This window comes from Pempheris klunzingeri, chromosome 14 (assembly GCF_042242105.1).
Source record: "Pempheris klunzingeri isolate RE-2024b chromosome 14, fPemKlu1.hap1, whole genome shotgun sequence".
NCBI lineage: Eukaryota > Metazoa > Chordata > Actinopteri > Acropomatiformes > Pempheridae > Pempheris > Pempheris klunzingeri.
Genome location: NC_092025.1, coordinates 10003605 through 10025363, shown reverse-complemented (window position 1 = coordinate 10025363; position 21759 = coordinate 10003605). Strand labels below are relative to the sequence as shown.

General features: G+C 39.7%; 1 protein-coding gene across 1 annotated transcript; it reads right to left on the bottom strand.

Moving 5' to 3' along the window:
• Window positions 1–1895: 1895 nt before the first annotated feature.
• Window positions 1896–7407, bottom strand: LOC139213361 (thy-1 membrane glycoprotein-like). Its single transcript, XM_070844037.1, has 8 exons — window positions 7404–7407; window positions 5532–5635; window positions 4851–4923; window positions 4208–4250; window positions 3689–4083; window positions 3316–3536; window positions 2831–2893; window positions 1896–2106 (listed from the first exon to the last, which is right to left on the bottom strand). Exons 1-6 carry the CDS (start codon window positions 7405–7407, stop codon window positions 3430–3432), a joined length of 726 nt encoding a protein of 241 aa, XP_070700138.1. The 3' UTR covers window positions 1896–2106; window positions 2831–2893; window positions 3316–3429.
• Window positions 7408–21759: the final 14352 nt, after the last annotated feature.

Here is a 21759-nt window from a genome sequence, read left to right as displayed (position 1 = left end):
AGCAGCAGCGCGGTGGTTTATTGGGCAGACAGCGTGTGTTCACAGACAGGGGACAGGTTGGGTCCAGGTCGCCGTGCTCCTCCACCTCTCTGACGTTTCACACCATCAAGTGCTCCTCCAACTTTGTTCATTTTTAGAGGCCACAGCGGAACCAAAACTGTCTGACACCAACCACAAGTCACATGAGTGCTCAAAAATGTTATAGATAAGATTACACCTCATTATACCTTATAAATGATAAGATTACACCTATAGCAGGTGATAAATACACACAAACAACTGGTACAAACTGGTAAAGCTGATGCATTTTGACCATTGTAATGATGTTTAGATTAAAGACTAAATTACATTAACCCTTTGAGGGTCTTCAGCACTTTCTAGTGTGTTATGATTTTTATTTTTAGCATATTTTATCAGTTTTTCATGCATATTGCTTATAATTTTGCAAGATGGTGAATTTTTCAGAGTTCTCAATTTTTTTCATGTATTTTTTGTGTATTTTAGACCATAAAATGATGCGCATCATGACAAAAACATGGCAATTTAAGGGTTAATTTTTTAAAAAACTAATTAAAATTTGATATGTATGATTAGGGCTGAGGTCTAAAAAACTATTTAAAAAAAATTTTAAAAAAAGAAAGATTTTTAACATTTTTATGGCTTGTTTTTATGCATACACATTTATGTGTGTAAGGATCTTTAACGTGATTATTTCTGAGGACCTTCAAGGGGTTAATAAGTGCCATTTAACATGACCACACAAAGTTAAGAAATGAAACCTGGATTGGAATTGAATGTGAAAATTCAGGTGTGTGAATCAGTTCCATGGAATACACGGCCACACACCGGTTGCTTCAAGCATAATCAGCATACTTATGTGTTACACAAGAGCTCCTGAACCCAGAGCGGGCGTACACGGTGAGGCCACACAATGAATCAAGTCTGTGAGGACTCGATGTGGAATTAGCCTCAAAGGAAATATAGCTGTGTAACCTGACTATGTGGACACACTTACAGTTGTCCTTGCTCACTCCTCAGCAAGACAAAATATTGTCACGCTCCATCTTTTAACTCTGTCTGTAGATACTTTTTTGCGTCTGGGACTGTTTTTCATAATTTGGATTAGACCCATTATTTCCAATTAGGGGAAAATCTTAATGTTATAGCATACAACAACATTTAAGGCAATAATGTGCTTCAAATTCTGTGAAAACAGTTTTCAGAAAGGCCTTTTCCTGTGTTAACATGACAATCAAAGTGACGTCCATATAGTTTTTCTAGTTTGGTGAAGCACTTTACTGACCTGGACAGAGGCCTCAAGCCCATCCAACTCATTTGGGATGGACTGGAACACTGACTGAGAGGCTTTATCAGCAGACATCAGTGTCTCAGCTCACTGGGGCACTTTTTTCTTTGCCTGAGGAGGGATAAATCTCGCAAACCAGGTTCCTATATGTTGTGAAAAACCTCCCCACAATTGAGGAGGCTGTTATAGAAGCATAGTAATGCCCACGTTGTTAGAATGAGATCACAGACATTTACAAACAGTTGTAATGTTCTGCCATGCATATACTTCACGGTTGTCCACGTACCTTCGGGTGTCAGGGTGTCTGGCTGACACATTTATATAGATTTGGAATAAAAACAAGTGTGACAAAATGCATAGTGGTTAAGCACTCTTTATTCGTTTTCACTAAATGGTGAATTATTAAGAAAACTACAGTGGCATTCTTATGATTTGTAAAGACCTCCATAAAACAGACAAACCACCATATTGATACAGTTGATCATTTTTTTGAGGATGGTGGCCATACTGCACTTTATGATTTATGATGATTGTAAAATAGCCACTAAGGTGAATTGTTTTCCGCAGATTGTAAGAACACAAACACAGTTTTTAGCCTGTGTTTGCAGTTTTTCTTTTATTTTTTATTACTTGCTATTAATCCCTAAACTATCTGCTCAGGCAAGACACTGCATATTTTTGCATATTTTTAAACTTTGGTATTTCCTCATGACTGTGTAGTCCTTGCAGTCTCTCCAGTTTGACCCAGTGCCACCCTCTACAGGACATCAGCAGCACCTTCAGCACGGCACATACAGTAACTGTGGACATGCAGCGTAGAGTTCATGCTTAAACACATTTAATTAGTTAATTTAATTTAATGAGCATTGTTCGTCTTTGTTGATGCTGTTACATTTGAGTTCAGTTCATTGTCATTATACAGTACATAGTACAGCAGTGCTTTTCAGTGCAATTAAATGATTGTGCTTTAGCTACAAACCACCTACTCGACTATATACATGAATAAAAATCGTTAACATTAGAGAAAACATTGCACCATATAAAGCATATTCAGTTTAAATGTATAAATAGAACCATCGCTGTGGATCAGACTAAGGTTATAGCGTTCAGAGACATACTGTTTATTTATCACAACAAGCCTCGGCTGAACATGGATCATGTGTTTCAGGCACAAGTGAAAGGCAAAATAAAAACTGAGTCTGTTTTTCAGTTTTCTTTGCAAAAATAGTCGAGGGACTCTATACACCGTTTCCTCAGAATAGACTAGAATAGAGAGTTTATTGCTCATGCATCCATTAAGTGGTCGGTCAGAAACAGTTTTAAAGGATTTTGTTCCTCTTCTTATCATTAGATTAAACCCTGCGAAAGCTGTCTTTGATGCCCTACCCAGATCTCATCGACAGATACAGTATCTTCCACTAGTGGACCCCTGTGGCACAAGGTCGCCTCTATCTGCCCTCATCGTTTGGCAGCCAAGAGCAGACACAGGGGACAGATTTCAGTCAGGCAAAATAGATTACTTACTTTAAAGAGTGATGAAACTCAGCAATGTCACATTGTGGAGTGTAATGATGCATCACTTTGGAGCTGAAAAAAAAAATTAAATCCACAGATGTTTAACAAAAGCAGTTTTCATCCCTCTTTAAAATCCCTCTGATCTGTCATGATAGATAGTTGTTCCTATTATGCCATTAAGACTGGAGGCTAAAGCTCAATATCTGTCATTACATCTAATAAAACTGCTAAAATTATTGTGTTTAGATATTGAATATTACAGAATATAGACTTTCAGTTTTAACACAAAGTCACATTCATGCTTTTTACTCATCACCTTGTTAGGCAACTCTGTTAGAAACCCACACGGCTCCAGCAGACTTCTACTGTACATTTCAACAACTGTTCATATGTGAGAGTACCGTAGAGTATAAAGTGTATGCAGTAGCACTGTGGTTAGTATTGAGTGCATGATGCAGAGTAAGCAGGCCATACCGAATATATCCTGTACGTACATTCAGTTCAACTCATTGCACTTTGTGCATACACGCAACTTCAGGTGAGTCCAACAGCAGTCACCAGATGATAATGGGTGCAGTGTTAACGTATGCAGCAGTTTGGCGCCTTGTTCACAGCCAGTGAATTTCCAGCAGCATGGGAAGTGTCATCAAGGTCAGCAGTAGGCCACTGCAGCTTTGTAATAGGACACTCCACGTCGAGCAGGGGAGGAGCAGTTCTGCAATAAGAAAAATGATGCAGGTTCAGAAGGAGGAGCATTTTATTTGGCCGTCACTCAAATGTTTTCTTTTTGTGTGTTAAAAATGACATGTAAAACAGGATGTGCACAGCTGTGGCAAACCATGACCACGAGCACGAGCTTCTTCTTACTTTTTTCAACCACTGAAGTTTTGGTGGCTGTGGTGGAGTCGGCATATTTGATGTTGCAGGTGAAGTTGGACTTGCCGTTGGGCAGGTTTTTAAACAGCAGGCGGCAGACGTTGCCTGGAAAGATGCGGGCTTTGGCACGTTTCTTGAAGGGGGCGTGCTGCTCCTCCTCTGGGTCGGTGGTGTCGAAGAGTCTTTCACCATGTGTATACTTGCAAAATGGTTCTGGCGCCTCAGAGGGAAGTGCGTATTTGCAATCCATCCTGAGGTTGTGCTCATCTATTGAGCAGTAGTTCAACTGAATCACCCTTTGGGCGGACGCAAAGCCTTTGTGCAGTATAAAACAAAGATGATCAGATATTTGCGAAATCAATTGAAAACACCAATTTATAAACTTACTGAGTGGTCATGAATGCCAGAACCTCACTCAGATGAGAAACACAGTCATCGTTAAAAGAAAACAACATGCAAATATTAGAAAATGTCTTCTATTGACTTCACGTTAACCTTAAATGATCTTACCAAAAAGTAAAAATGCGGCAAGGAAGAGCATTCTCCAACTTCCCTGCAAGAAAAAAAAAAGATACGGAATAAAACAAAGCAAACTAATCCAGACTATTACTATACAACACAACCAGCCAGCTTGCCTATTTATTTTTCTGTCATGTCTTCATGTTATTGAGTTTGAAATCAAATAAAGCTGACTATGCTGTAAAGAGCAGGGTCAGATTTCAGTAACATGAACAGCAAGATCCTGCAGCTCCACTTGAACCCACAGAGGTTACTGTAGAAAAAGTCACTGTGCCATAATACTGAACAACTGAATACAGCCTCACCGTTTACGCTGCAAGCAGACGAACTGCAAAGTTCACTGGTGAATTGCCAACAGTGACACATTTTCTCCTAACCTCTCTCAAGAACACGCACAGATTATTTGCCTGCTTGCGTTCAATATGTTAAGAAAACACATAAAGCAGTTCAGCTCTATTTGGTTTGCTTGATGCAAACCAATTCTCACCTTCATTCAAATATTTGCTTTAGTGCTGACTCCAGTGTTGAACCAAATATTTCATCCAGACTAAAAAGAAAAACATTGTGCATAACACAGTTCAATATTCTATCACAGCTCACATCCAGCATATAATAGTATAGGAATCATTCTTACCTTGTCTGATGCAGTTTGAGCTTTCCTCAGTGCTCTGCAGTGTGATGCCAGGGGTAGATACAGTAGAGGTCGGCTTATAGAAGAAACAGAGGAGAGAGGGAGGGGAGGGGGACTAGAGAGGCAGGGGAGGGGGAGAAAATGCTGCTCCACTGGACTTTGGGGACATTTCTCCGTATTGTATAAGAGTTCTTATTGATTTTTACCCTCTGTTTTACCAGAGAACAGAGGATCTCGTGTCAATATACAAACCTCTGGCCACACATTGAAAGATTGAATTCAGGCAACTGCATGAGAAAGAAAAAGGAAATGCCGTGATGAGGCTTTGATTAGCTGAGACACCACAGCAGACGTTCAGTGTGCAAGGACAAGAAGCGTCAGCAGTTTCTCAGCTTTTACCAACATAAATTCCAATATGTACATATCAAATACAAATAAGAAATCTGCTCATTTCAGCTAATGTACTGAATATCTATCAGACGACATTTACAGCTGCATAAACTATAAGAAACACATGATAAAGAGGAACAAAAGAACACACAGGATGCTATAATATGTAATATTCTGCTAATAGGCCTATCATTAATAACGACATTAATATTACATTAAAGCAGTAAAAGTATCAAAATGATGCTATTAAGAGGGCAACGTACAAACCACGACTGATCTAGAGTACATCCACACCAAATCAGCATCTTTTTCTCTCTGGCCTTCAGCCTGCACTGAGATGCTGAATTTTTTGAACCAAATACCGAGCTTCACAAAAATGGTCCCCTGAGTGGCCAAATCTGAAAACGTTAGCGGGGATGGAAAAGGCACATTAAGGTTACATGGCAATAAAAGTCTAAGTGAACTGATTATAACTACATATTCAACAGATAAATCTGCCGTTATCTTATATTTTGTAAACAACTTTTATTCAAATAGGCAGCTTTCATGACCAGCAGACACTATTTCATGCTCATTAAGTTGTCTGACAAGTGAAACCAAAAAATATGTCACATGGCTCTGCCTCTTTCTTTACCCGATTTGTTGACTGAAGGGGGATGATGAAGAAAAGATTTGAGGTGTTTTAGGGTGGATTAGGGTGGAAATAATAGTATGGACGCAGGTAAAAACCACAAATGTCTCATGGTTGACCTCGAGTAAAAGTCAGCAGGATTCACTCTCTGGGGACCATGAATGTCCCCAGAGTGTTAAATATCATTGTAATCCATCCAAAAGTTGTTGAGATGCTTCAGTCTGGACCAAAGTGGTGGATCAACACACCAACAGACTGACATCCCTAAAAATGATATGGCTCGGCTTGGCGGTAGCACTGTATCCCCTGTATCCCCCCACTGTATCCCCTGTATCCCCCCACTGTATCCTCTGTATCCCCCCACTGTATCCCCTGTATCCCCTCACTGTATCCCCTGTATCCCCCCACTGTATCCCCTGTATCCCCCCACTGTATCCTCTGTATCCCCCCACTGTATCCCCTGTATCCCCTCACTGTATCCTCTGTATCCCCCCACTGTATCCTCTGTATCCCCTCACTGTATCCTTTGTATTCCTTACTGTATCCTCTCACTGCATCCTCTGTATTCCTTACTGTATCCTCTCACTGTATCCTCTGTATCCCCTCACTGTATCCTCTGTATTCCTTACTGTATCCCCTCACTGTATCCTCTGTATCCCCTCACTGTATCCTCCGTATCCCCCTCACTGTATCCTCTGTATCCCTTCACTGTATCCTCTGTATTCCTTTCTGTATCCCTCCACTGTATCCTCTGTATCCCCTCACTGTATCCCCTGTATTCCCCCACTGTATCCTCTGTATCCCCCCACTGTATCCTCTGTATTCCTTACTGTATCCTCTGTATCCCCTCACTGTATCCTCTGTATCCCCCCACTGTATCCTCTGTATCCCCCTCACTGTATCCTCTGTATCCCCCTCACTATATCCTCTGTATCCCCCTCACTGTATCCTCTGTATCCCCCTCACTGTATCCTCTGTATTCCCTCACTGTATCCTCTCCTCACTGCTCATCCATTTTGTCAAGGTCCTTCCTGGACAGTTGCTGAACAACTGCCATATTGAAGCAGTCTCCGAGGACACTGACAGAAATGTTGCAGAGGTCGGTGAAAGCAGACAGTTAAAGCAGAGGATATCTGCCACTTTGCATTTTATTGAATATATTAACACTACCCTTTTTTCTTTTTTTTTTTTACAGTTTTTTTTTGTCTCCTTTGACAATCAGAAGCAGAGAAAGCAGGTGTAGTGATCCCTGCCAAAAGTATTCATTAGAGATTCTGTAGCTGTGATCCCTGCTGCTCCTCTGCTGGTGCTGCTGCTGAAACACTGCAGATGAAACACAGAGCCATCACCTATACCTCTTCAGTGATGTACATTATACTATGAGTACTACACTACACTACACTACCATTATAAACTGCACAGAGTATTGATTAAGTTATTTCCGTTTAAAGCCCTGCATTGTACACTTTTCCAGTATTTTTAAAAAATGAATAATTAAACATGATGTAGTTTCATGTTACAAAATGAATCCTCACCCATGTTTATGTATTCATGATATCTCTCCTCCCCTGTAAAAATCTAATAATGTCACTGTGCCTGATGTGACATGTTGTGAGGCGATTTGATTCTGTCCTAATGTAGAATAACTGGGACGCCTGTTCAGGGGCAGGTTTTTGGCCCATACAGAGTACAGCTGCCCATCAACAGTGTGTGTGAGACCCTGCCAACTGTGTGGACCAAGAGTGACATAAACCTGTCATGTGTGTGTGCGTGTGTGTGTGTAGGCGACCATAGCATCTTAATGCACATTTTAATGCAGAAAAGTACACAGACCTTTAAAATCTGGAAGGGTTAGGATTTCTACGTTTATAAAAACAAAATATTTTCATCATATAATAGACCAACAATAGATTGTGCTATTTTCTTCATTATTACTTTCACACTGAAAAAGGCTTTTATTTTGAAGGAAATTACCCCAAAGCATTACGCTGCTGTTGAGTGTTTACAGAGTTTGCTGTCTGCAAGGTTCATGGAAAGTTTTGATGGTCCAAACCTACAGTCCAGAGAGGTAATCAGTAACTGATATCATTGATCAAGTATCCTAACACACCTAGACTGGGTGGTTTGTTTGCGTTATTAGAAACTGCAGCCAAGGCAGATTATGTTGTTCAAGCACGATTTCTCCTCCTCTACTATCCCTTGCTTCATTTACAGTAAGCAGGAAGACTGGGAAAGTAAAATACTGTTCCTCTATTCTACATCTACAACAGCTGGGACACTTAGCTAAGGACCATCAATAAACTATACTGTTTAAATCACGTTACATAATGTTTTTTCTAATTGTCTTGTTTTTCCTTGTTTGTTTGGCAGATTTAAATTAGTATTAAAATGATATTAAATCTTATTTTGATTATGAAGGTGTCATTGGTGTAGTTGCTGTAGATTTTTTTGTCAATACACTGCAGGGGTGTCCTGTTTTTACTATCACAGTACCTAAAATATAGCGTATGGAAGCGTAATAGCTTCCATCCTACTTTTTCCATCATGTATGTATGTATGTATGTATGTATGTACTGGATATGGGAATCTATGTTTCACTGCATAACAATACAAAAATATTAGATATTAGTTCTTAACCTGCATTATATGAATGTTTTAATATTAAAATATTTTTTATCCAATGGCTTGTTTTATGTCCCACTGACCTGAAATACAGTATAAGGACACTGCATTGGTGTAGTTTCAGCTGCAGCCTGCGTTGAGCCGCAGGCAGAGTGGCACATCCAGGACTGCGATTGTAATATTGCTCCAGTTGGACATAGAAATTCACTGTTTGCACGTTGACTTTGTGTCTCTTTGCATGTCTTTGCAGAGCTTTTCTACTTGAATCACTGATGCTGTTCAGTGGCTGCATACTCATCTTTCCCATGATGTCTCATATTGATTGTCATGTTGGCCAGGCATTAACAGCCCTCGCTTTGTGACGCTGAGCAGCACAATAAAGGTATTCCTGATACAAACATTTTATATTTGTACATAAAGATAAATGTTTTTTAACTGAATTTTCCATGTATACCAAATGTTGTAGTACAACTCACAAATTAAGATAACAATAAAGATTTCCAATGTTGTGTGCACAAGTCACCATTGATCTATGGAACCCATTCACAACTGAAAGAAATCCCTCCTTCCAGCACAGCAGGTAGTAAATAAACTGCAGTGTATACTGGTCATGTGCAAACTTTAAACAACAACAGATTATCTGCAAGTCACTGTCAGTGTTCTGTCATCAATGGGAACGACACTGCAGTGGAGAAACTACTGCAGAGGAATGAGTCAATTATCTCAACTTTGAATTAAATAATCTACTCCACAGGTCAGAGGTGAGTGAGTGATGTGGAACAAATGCAGAATGAAAGCTTAGTGTCACCCAAACCTATGTTTTTTTGCACTGGGTGACACTTTTAACATGGATTGCAGTTTGTGTCATATTTGTGTTGGTGCTTCCAGTTTCTGTCCTGCAGAGGGAACTCTTTATTTGCACCAAAAAAAATGACAACTCCCCAAAACCAAGTATCTGAGGGAGGTGATAGTGGTGGTTTGAAAAGCAAACAAATCAGGTTGCTCCAGTTTCCCAACTTTTTAAATGTAGTGACTCCAATATAAAGACATTAAACATGTGGGTGAGGGTAAGGGCATCTCTTGTCACAACTTTGTTCCCTGATAAAAACAGAACCAAAGTGAAATGAGCTTCCTCTCAGAACTGGACTGCTCCTGGACTCCTGCTGAACTGATAATAGAGTTCCTGTAGGATGTCAGTCGATGTGTATGTGCGTGTGTTTGAAGTGAGGGCGCACGGAGCCATAACTGTATCCTCAGTCCGAAGTCAGCGCTGCGGTGCTGATGCTGCAGCTCCGCACACCGACACTCAGACGCAGCTCTACCTCAGGACAGGGACCGATTATCCGGTAAGACGTTTAAAGTTAAAGCCTCTGTGACTTCGGTATGGAACATTTCGCATTTTAACATCGGGTTTGCGTGTGTCAGAAGCATGTCTGGTGCATGGCTGTGCGATTCTTTCAACTGCAGCACGGATAAAATGTGCGCATATGTACAGAGAGGTGGGTTTGCAGTTTGCTGCAGCGCCGAGACTCTGCATGGGCGTAGTCCTCTGCATTTGGGCTGCAGATAGAGAAGCAAGTCCAGGCCTGCTAACACTGCGCTACACAGTAGGTTGATACATGGGACGGGTATAGGTTGCATGCTGACTTTGTGTATCTACAGATTGGAAGCATCTGTTCGTGCATTAATCACTGATGGTTGTCTGAGGGCTGCATGTGCATCATTGTCATGATGTCCCATGTTGAACTCTGCAGGGTCATAACGTGGTGTGAAGGTTATTGATCTGATCGGACAGGCACTAATCGTCATGGAGCTGCACTTTTTCGCCACGACCTGTCTCCTCTTTGGCAGGATACTGATGACGCATCAAACTCACAGTATGTGTGATTCTTTAATTTTTCTTAATGCTCAGGCTGACATGTCACTGTTGTGCACTCATGCTTTCTAAGTTGGATTTAGAAGTGCTCAGGCCTACTCTGGCTGATTATATCTAAAAGATGAACTGTGAGGCAAAAATATATTGTTTAAATATTTCTATTTATTTAGATGTGTTGTTAATGCGGTTTCAGGTACGTTTAGAAAAGTCTAGATTGTCCAAGAGAGAGAAAAACTCAATAATACTGCAGCAAAGGTGTCGTTACCCAAGTTCACCACAGAGGGCGCTAAAGTTTCATTCAGATTAACAGTAGTAGACTCACTGGACTGACTGAGGGGCAAAAAACAGAACAAGAGGCATCAGGAGCAGAGTGGTGATGCGTTCATGGTGAAACTGTTTTAAACCCAGGTTGAGATTTAAATTGCTTTCATATGAGGCTCAGATTTGAAGTAGCCTTTAAGTACAACACCACCGCAATAAAACACACAGAGAACTATTTAACCATTTAGAGGTTAGGTCATTTTCAAGCATGTAGGGCAGCCTCTATGGAGCTTCATCACATTATCTCACTGGAGTGGTATTTTAGAATCACATTATCACATTTTGTGCACATTCGTCCCACAGTTTTAGTTTTAAAGATGTTCCTCAGAGAAAGTCATAACTCTGTGTGGATCGAAACTGTTTTTCTCTCCTGTTGCTCTGGTGAACGGGAGCTAATTGACACTGCTAACATTTCATAATAATGAGCTGCATTTAAAAAAATATTATTGTTGTTGATTTTACTTGTATGTTTATTTCTGTAGTATCCAGCTCTGAATAGATTAATTGTGGCTTTCTGCTCATGATCCATGTAGATTAACAGAGCTGTGTCAGATCTTCAAGGCTGTCACAAACCCATGAACGCAATAGATTCAAGGCTTTCTCTGCTGCCAGATGTGTCTCCTCTAAACACTGACTGAAGTCATTGTGCACATTTAGCTTCATGCTTGGGATCATTGTGCTGCTGGAACATGAATCTTGTCCCATATTACGGTTCTCTGCAGCAGTTTTTTTTTTTCGTATTTTGCTGCCTTGACTTCTTGTTGAAAAAGAAAAAATGTGTGAGTCACATTCTGTTTGCATCTCTTTCAGTGAGCTCACTGTCTACGTTTCTGTTCGCTCCACGCGGGCCTCAGATGTTCCCGTGTCTAACTTACCTGGAGAGAAACGTCAGGGTGGACTGTGAGTTTCCGGCCACCGACCAGGCCCCGGGCCCCTACTGTGAGTATCGTCAGGACAGTCGGCTGGTGGGCAGCACCTACCCCAACGCAGTCACCTACGTGTCCACAGAGGACCGCAGGAGGAGCAACGTCAGCCTGGTCACTCCTAATCTGTGCCGCCTCACCTGGGCCCCTCTGGCTGATGAGCGGCCTTTCACCTACACCTGCAGGGTTTACCAGGGCACCAGCTGGAAGGAGAACAGCATGGCCGTGCACCACAGTGAGTGGAGCTCACTTCATTTGGCTCTCCGTTTCCTCCAAACACCACCAAAAACCATATCTAAACTCTCATTCTGCTCCGTTGCAGGAATTCTTCCAATCTGCTCTGCAATCAGTGTCATGTTCGAGTCAGCGCCGTGGTTTCTGTCACTCGTGATGTCACTTCCTGTGGCTGTGGGTCTTCTGAGTCCATGAACTCTCATTTTCACAGGGTAACAACTCAATGGACCTTTCTTACATGATTTGTGACTCACTCTGGTTCGATGTTTGGTGGTTGACTCTTCATTTTCTATTATTTTATTTTATAGGCAGAGAGTAGAAGCCATGAAAACCCCTCTACATAAATGAGGTATAGGATAAAATCAACCTCTCATTGAGCACTGGATGATTCTTTAGAAATGAACCTTTGAGGTGTCAAACATCTTATGTGATAGACCTCATTCTCACCAATGTACCTTGAACATTATTGTTTCATAGTGCTATCAGAAAGGGAAATAAATCATGATATCAAATGAAAGACAATGCAAATGTGTGCAACAGTGATCAGTGTTCATTTTCTATTATAATGGCTGTTCAAAAAGAGCAGATTACAGGCAGTTTTTTTTAATCTGCCAGGTCTCCCTTGTAAATAAGATTAATTGGGACCTATCTATGTAAACAATCATTTCCTTAATGGCCAAATAAATGTTATTTTGTCGTTTTGTATTTTTTTTAAAAAAGAAAACAGATGCTTCCTATAGATTTATATTGCATCCTGTTGTCATTCTGAACACAGATTCTATTGATCATATACACTGACATTAAAAGCAGAGATCTTCTCTTGACACTAAAAGAACAGAGAGCAATTGGATTGGATTCATTACACTACACACGGTGAAAATGTTGCAACTATTTGTCCTTTAGATCACTCTGTTATTGGATTATATTACTGTCCCACCAGTTTGCTCAATTATTGATATAGTATCCAAGTAACCTTGACATGTATTCAGGTGGCTGATATGGCTATTGAGTGAAATGATAGATAACTGCTCAAACACTGCCTTTCCTGCTAGCGAAGCTAATCTGTGATACCACCAGTACCTTTAAACAGAATTAAGACAACTGCACACTGAACCCCCCACGCGAGGTTCACCTGGTTATAACGAAAACAGCTCAAATGCAGTAATAAAACAAACTCGGACAGCAATAACACAAATACTTGGCATGATTGGGATGATTTTTCCTTACTTGAAGACCTTTGGAAAGAAGAATTTAATGTCGGTGTTTCACTCGGTGCTTTAACGCTAATCCGGCCTGCAGCCTAAAAAGACGTATGAAGATGTATGATTGTTGTTACTGCTGGTTTGCAAAGTCTGTTTAAGGATGAAGATGAGGCAGAGGTTGTCGCTCTGCAGCCCTGAAGTGAGAGTGAGTGAGCCTGAGCGTATATGGTGAGAACAAGAGATGGTGGAAGTGTAATGTTTTGCACAGGAAATCTTCACTATGTTTAAATTAGACATTGCTTTTCACCTGCACATGTAACTACGCAGAACGTGAACGAAAGAATATTAGGCTTTCTGTGTTTTCAAAGCTGCTTCCATGTTAATATTTTATGTTGACAGTGTACACGCCTTCCAGTGTCTTAACACACATATTTAGAGCCTTTGTTGGCTCTCTGTATGCTGCTTGCCTAATTCACCCTCACTACTATTTATTTATTACTCTGATGTCACATTTTAACAATCATTTCTGTTTTATGTTGCCATGATTTTCTAATGCTATGCTGCTCAGTATTATTTGCAAAGTAGAACTTGTAATAAAGATGTTTTTCTATTTTTCAAATAGACAGCTTGTTTTGTTTATTTTATTCTACCACCAAAGGTGTACTCAAAGCTATTGCTAAACTATAGTAACAAATAAAGGTTATGCACAATAAAGGTTTCCTGTCTTTCCTCAGCACAAGTCACTTTTTCTACATGCATACACTATTTGTCATTGGTCAGGACAGTCACAATATATGTTGTATAATTAGAACATATTCACATATAATGCTGCCATAGTCAAAAAAATTGTTGGAATAGGAGAATAATCAGATCCAGATTCACAAACCACAGTTTTCCCTTTGTCTGTAACGTGGCAACGTGTCCAGGTTTACCTCATTAGCAATGCATGCTGGGAGAGACACCCCCCAAGTTGCTGGAATGGACAGCATTAAAAATTCACCCTCAAACCAACACAGGTCTGATGTTAAATTATATATCAAACATAGGCCTCACATAAACCTTTTCTTTTACTCTAGATGCTGTCCAAGCCTTTAGTTGCTGAGTCTGTCAGTTTTGCGGTGGTGCTTCCAGTGCTTGTCCTGCTGAGGGAGCTCTTGTTATGCACCACCATTTTCATAGCCCAGTAAAATCATACAGTATATTCATGGCACTGAGGTTTTAATATCATGTAGCAGGATCAACAGGTCCTTTGGACATAAAAGGAGAAAACAGATGTAATTAAAAAATACTAATGATATTTATTAATTTAATTTTGCACTTTATTCATAATCAATTATTTTATAATACTTAATACATCTGCTACATTTAAACCAAATGTATACTTTTTACCAAACAATTTGACACTGACACCTCGACAATTTGTATATAACAACATATATCATGATTTATAATGAAGTATTTTTACACTGTGACATTGCTACTTCTCACTTAAGGAAAAGATGTCAATGCTCCCTCCAGCACTGCACAAAACTAAAACATTGTCATGTGAAAGGCCTGAAACACAGTGTGATATCAATTTCTGGATGAATCTGAAGAATACAAATTATTTAATGTGGGAGTTGCAATTGTGATGGACTCATGGTTGGTTGAGAATGTTGGTGGACTCATGCATGACATAGCATGTGTGAAAGGGGAAATAAGGACCTTGATAAACTCTGTATGAGTGGGACCATCAACCAACCGTAACACACACTTAAATGCAAACTAGGAACTAAAGGTCTGGATGTCTTGGCCCCCGCTACCTGACCAGTCCTCACACTGAAAATCAGTGGGTCAAAAGTTTGTGTCAGAATAGCTCTGAATTATTTTGACCTGTTACTGCTCTGTGTGTTTCCTGTGCCATTGGTGCCTTTTCCTCTCCTTTCTATGACTACGTTCACGTCCAAGCCCGAGTGGCCTGAATCAGATTTTTCCCCCCTTATGTGACCCAGATCTGATTTTTTTTTTTTTTTGAACAGCAAAAAACACATCAAATCTGATCTTTTCGAGTCAGATTTGGGCCACTTTCATATGTGGTTCGGAATCAGATATATGGCTCTGCCCAGGTCTTCTACACCTGATTAGACCTGAATGCCTGAATGAGGTGCACCTGGCCCGGGAAGGGAAGAGGATAAAAGCTCACTTTGCAGAGGGGAGGTTTCTGTTTTAGACTGCTGGTCCTGCTCCCTTTACGGGATTTATATTTAGCTGCTTTGTATTTGACTGTTTGTGGTTGATTTCAGTGTTCTGGTTAATTAATGTTAATTGGTAAATCCAATTTTTTTTTTTAAGGTGGCGTTCAAGTAATATTATGGGTCAATGGTGGAGTATTGTTTGCTCTATAGAGCCGGCCAATAGTGGAGCGTAATGTAATACTGTTGGGTTATTTACACACACTAAAATGTGGTTATTTTGACCCAGTTAGACACAACAAGCCTGAAAACCATCCAATTTACTTGTAGTTGTAAAAAACATTGTGTCTATGACATGCAAAACTGCAAAGAATCCACATTTGATTAACAATCAGTAAGACACATGTACAATGTACAACAATCAGTGTGACATGTACGTTTAAAAAGAACTTAAGTGAATTATAGCAGTTCACAAACAAACAGTTTATTAGTTTGGGTAAATAACCCAACAGTAATAAGACATAACACGCTTGTCAATCTTAACCCAGTCATTTAAATCTGTGTCTTATCAGTCACTAAACTTTAGAAACATGTTATACTAAATTGCTAGAATATCCCTTAAATAGAAACCTTCTCCCTCTCAAGAGCTTCTACTCCTACTTCTACCGTTTGTGCCAGAGGACCAAACTAAACGTACTGTAGCTCCCGTACATCGGAGCATTTTATTGGAGCAGCTTTTAAAACTGCAAGCAACCATGATTCTGTCACCACGAGCCACAATCCAGCAAGCCACGAGTAACCAGTATCGTTTCTACCCATACGACCAGCCTGGTTTCCTCCATTTCCTGTTCATGAATCATGTGATGAGGCCGATCAGCTGCTGCTAAATTTAATCTCATCATGAATTTATCTTCATCCTGGCCTCCCTCTGAGAGATATAGAGATGTGTGGCAGGTCTGATGCTGGGTGTGCATGAGCATACTGTTTTTTCTATTAACACAGCTCCAGTGGTCCAAACCACCTAATTTACTGGCTTTGTGCCTGGGCCACACAAATAAATTAGCCCGACCTCAGCTTGATGTTCAGCCCCCCCAGGCCATTGGCCCCCTTTGGGAGAAGCTATCACCAAAGTTCCACCTTATTTATACAAGCATGGCAGGAATCATCTCCATCAACTCAGAGGTACATTAAACAAGCATTATATCTCTATATAGATACTAATAGAGGCTCTGCTGCTTTTTCTATGAGTCAATTAGGAGCATCAGCCAGCAGTGGGAGCACAGGAGGACACATTCAAACCACATCTGTGCCATGATGTAATGTGGATTTAAAGTAAACTAATAGCAGATCTTTCATTTTGTTGTGCTATAGACTAACTTCTGTATTCAAAGTTTGTAATTTGCTTAATAAATCATTAAATAGATACATGTGTTGTAATTACAGCCATAAATGTCTCACTGGCTGTAATCTCTGTACTGCAGTCTCAACATTTACATTGAGTTGATGCTGTAATTCAGAACAGCCTACAATGAAAACAAGAGTAGTTTTAGCTTTCAATAAAACAGCAGTTTCACCAACACAGCTGTCAATGAATGCGATGGCACACAAACAGCAGATGCAACATTTATGAATATTGATGCACATTATGTTATGAATAATGATGTTTACTAGAGCAGTGCATGTTGAATAAACCAGTTCTCAAAGAAAACATTGAGTGAACGGAGGGCAGCAAAAAAATTGGTGGGAATATACAAAAGGAATAGTATGATATTTTGAAAAACATGTTTTTTCTTGCCCAGAGTTAGATGAGAAGATTGATACCACTCTCAATGTCTCCATGGTAATATGATCCTACAGCTGGGAGGCTTAAACACTAATGACTGTGGGAAACACCTACCTGCACCTCTAAAGCTCGCTAGTTACCTTGTTGTGTCTTATTAAAGATATTAAAGAGAATTGAAAAAATGTCAGGGTGTGATTTTACATGTTGGTAGTAAGCGCAGTTTTTGACCTTTAGGCAGATCCATTCTTTTTGTCTTAACTCTGTACGTCTATGAATCCCATGGAAGTGCCTTCACGTCACGCCATGGCACCCAGGGTGAATTTACATGTAAATGAGTCTATCCATTGACTTTATGTGCAATCCCGCCTCTCATATCCATGTTTTGTCTGAACATGCAGTAGATTGGTCAGAAAACAAAAAAGGGCATTTCCCCAAAGTGTCCCCATCCAATAAATAGACAACAGCAGGCGTCCCTTTAACCCCACTCAGCCACCCACTGAGCTTCTCCTAATACACCCCATTGACCAATCAGGCAGGAGACATGACCGGACGGCTCTGGAAACAACCACTTAGGGAGTACCTTTGTGATCTCCCTCCCCGCTGTTCGGTGCCTCTCATTGTGCGATTAATTGTGTGTGAAGCAGGCTGTATGTTTTAAACTGTCTGTCAAGGGAATATGTTGGAGGAAAAGCGTGCAAGCAGATACTTTTTAGATTACATAAAATGACATAAATGCACATTTCCTTGTGACGGCAGAGCCTTTGACATGTGCCGCTGTGACCAAAAAATGATGACAAAAAAATTCATTGACAGAAAAGTGAAATAATTGTTGAATAATCAAAAGGAGAATAGGATTTTTACTCATTATCCTAATCATTATGCTCTTTTTAATAGATTCTGCTTGTAAACTGATTACCGAAGTTGGAGACACTAAACATTGTTCCTAAACACACAGACTCCTGCTGCAGCTAATGTGGCCTCATTTACAGGAAATAAGCCTGTTATCACTGACTACATCAAATGTGCCATGACAGATAGTGTGAAGTGTGAATAAATATTGACACTAATGACCTGCTTGAATATTTCCTATCCTCAGTACTACCTGTTAACTGGGTGTATTTTGGATCATAGAGCAGGAAAAACTACAGTTGGCAATGGGGAACAGACCACATGGAAGATTAGTAATTTACAATTTATTGGACAATAAAAATCTTATCGGTTTTCTGGAAATAATTCTGCAGTTGTTATGGGTTGCAGGCTGTTCATGTTCTGAATACTTAACTAAACTCCAGGAGTTTAACTCCAGATTAATCTGCTCATCTACGGCCTTTTAAGACCACACCTTACTTTATTGGGTCCTGCATCATCTTCTCAAGTTATGTCATTAGCTAAGGGTTTGTATTTAGTGATAATTTAAACATGGAGACAACTGTAACCATTCTACATCCCAAACAGCTACATTGCTTGTTTATTTTTTTCAAACCATGAACTCTACAACACAACCTGCAAGCAACTACACATGTATTTTGTATTTTGTATTTTTTCAACAGTGAGTGTGGGTTAACTATTCTAAAAATAACTCTAAATACAGTAATGAGAGAAATAATAAATGAGCTGTGCTAAAGCAAACACTAAAATAACCAGAAGTCAGTGCTCTGCCTCTTAGACAAACAGAGCACTGTTATAAATGTGATGCAGGGTAAACACTGATAATTTTCAACTCTAAGATAACATTTTGCATAATCTTGCACCAGCTCACAGTTAGTTATCTCTTTTCAGTTTCAAAACCTACAACAGAAGTTAAGGCAGACCCACTTTATAGAATAAAAATGAAAAAAAAAAAGAAAAATACAATATCTCGAACAATAAAACACTAAAATAGATAAAACAAAAACATGATTTGGTTTACCAGGGCCAAAAGTGTAAGGTCAACATGGAGTCACCTGATTATTGCTTATGGTCCTTTGGTCAACTTCATATAATAAAAACTTTTGATTTGTTATTTATGCCATTACAGTATTATGATGGATATATTAGGCTATTATAGTACTTTCTATCAAGTTAATCGAGTCTGTTTTACTAAAATTAAAGGGTAATGTGGACACCATTCACCGGAAATAACTGTTTAATTTCCCTCTGAACATCTTTCAGGCAGAAAAAACAGCAAAATGCTCCTCACGATAGTCTAGTCACCCCAAATGAATCTGAAGCCAATAAGTCATTTAGCTACATTAAGGCAAGTGTTTCGCACAGAAGAGCGAGAGGACTATAAAGGCCTCGGTGTGAGTCAAACAAGATGCTTGTGTGGTCATCTGTCATTTTTAGAAACTTCCTTTCTTGCAACAGAGTGAGGTGTGTGCTTTCAAATTAATTTTGTAACTTTCCAAAACTGACAATTGAACAAACACACAACAATCACTTTTTATGACTAACTAACTGTAACGCATGTCTTTGTAGCTTTGCCCTCCATTACCCCCATCTGTATGATTCATTGCATCAAGACTGTAAAGACAAAAGGAGGGTTGGTAACTTTTTGTCCTGCCTTTGAGTGTCTCCCTTTAGGACAAGTACAAACACTTTATGCCTCAAGATGTGGTTGGACGACTTACTGTACGACCTTGTTCGTTTGAAGCATGCTGAGGCCTTAAAGGCAACGTTGGAGAGACTAGAAAGAGGAGCTAGATTTTTTAAGTATTCAACAGAAAATGTCCAACTCCTTCCCACAAGCTTTCCTCCAGAGTCACTCTGGACAACAGTGACGAGACGGCCTGCTGGCTCCCTCATTTGCTCTGTTCATAACTGGTGACTGACAGCCTTTCTCAGCTTTTCAGTCAAGTAAATAAACAACATTGTTAAACTCTACAATCATGTAAACACAAGTATAACAGCAGTCATGAATATTATATTACCTTTAGCTCAGAGTTACTGCTCATTCAGTTCATAGACTGTGCTTTGTGCTAAGGAGTTACCTCCATAGACGTGTAGTTAACGCACTACACAGCAGTCTGTCTCAGTACACAAATCTGAGAACTGTGGCTCTATCACGCTCTCTGTGGGTGTGAGCTTGGTGCTGGTGACTCACAACAGTCTGTCACTGAGCCATAATTTGAATTTTGGCTGCACTTTCTCTGCCATTCTAACTATTTCATTTATTGAACACTGTCGGCCTGTTATGAGAATTTCAACAAATATGACAGAAAGTGCTTCTAAAATAAGTTGGAGACCCTGCCTTTAAAGAGAACCTCAATGTGTTCTAATCAGTGGTTTCCATTTATATTAACTGGGGAATGATTATTTTTACACGCCGTCTGTTTAGGCCCCCGACTGCAGGAGCCCCGCTCATTCAGTGCCACTTACTCAAGAGAATGATTAGACAGTCACAGTAGGAAGAAATGAAAATGTGCCCTGATAGTGATCAAAAGTCATGGAGAAACCAAGGAACTTTTATTTGGGGGCCTGTCCTGGGCCACTAACCAGGAAATAGTATAGTATGTTTTATTAGTTAATATAACGTCAATCAGCAATAAGTCCGTTCATTCATTTATTGCACTTCCCACATGAAAATGTTCAAATGTCATTTAGGATAACAGTCGCATGAATCAATAATTTGCTTTTATTGCAGAAAGACTTGCGCACACACACGTATTTATACAAGCCATGAAGCTGAATGATGTTTGCCAGTTTAAGGAATCAACGCTAATCATATCATCATCATCAGCTTCACTGTGCCTGAGCTCAACTGTAGTGGAAAAAGTAGTAGGTTTGTCACTTGTGGTTTGAAATTTGACTTCCTGGATGATACACTTAGGCACTAAGATGTGATATAATTATGTCTCATACATTGAAGGAAACGTTTTCTGAAGACTGTTTAAGGACGAGTGAACATCAGAACATACATACATTAGATTGATATTCAGTATGACTAAATCTATCTATCTATGACTAATCCTATCGTTTCACACAGCCTACCAAACATGACATGACCTCTGAGGATCCAGATGAAAGCATGCGGGCACAATTGTGCTTAATGACGGGTGTCCATCCTGCATGAGCTTCATTCTGCATAGTCAGCTTCACTGTTCAAGATGCACTGAAGCTGCAATAACTTCAAGTCATGCTAGGTCAAGAAGTTACAGTCTTGGTCTGCGAGGTGGGACAACTATCCTGGTGACAGTGAAAACATTGCAGCTTACATCTGTCATCTTACATCTATCAGGCAGCATCTTATGGACACAGTATACTCCAGTCAAAATGTTCCAGAAATCTGTAGGAACCTTGAAAATAATGGGAGTAGACACCAAACTAATATGTTAGTCAGCAACGTCAAAAAAAATCCCAACTTAAAATGACCACATCTGAACTGATTAGATAACACTGATGTGCTCATAACATTAGTTGTCGTAATGCTGCTTTAAAATGCGACAATGATAAAGATACACAAATAACATTTACATAATGTATTTTCTTCCTTTAATTGCAAATTCACATGGTGATTTATGCATTGAATGGGTTACATAGAAAAAACTGCATTCTTTCAAAAATACCTGGATGTAGATATCAAAGACAAGATCTGACTGCAATCATTTTTCCTGAAAATAAATTGTGGAAAACATTTGTGTAATGTCAAAGTTTACATACATAAATGCATTTTACTTTTCTTTTATATATTGACATGTAACAGACTTTTTCAAGGTTAGCAAAATATCATTTGTGCAAGGTAGCTATCTGACCCATTATCAAAATGATTCCAACGCACATT

Bases quoted from the DNA above. Each gene is read 5' to 3' on its own strand.
- LOC139213361 (XM_070844037.1), bottom strand. The intron at 4,924-5,531 runs GTGTGGATGTAC...TTCTTCTATAAG, and splicing joins GAGAAAAAGATGCTGATTTG to CCGACCTCTACTGTATCTAC. The intron at 4,084-4,207 runs GTAAGATCATTT...ATGACCACTCAG, and splicing joins TGCCGCATTTTTACTTTTTG to TAAGTTTATAAATTGGTGTT.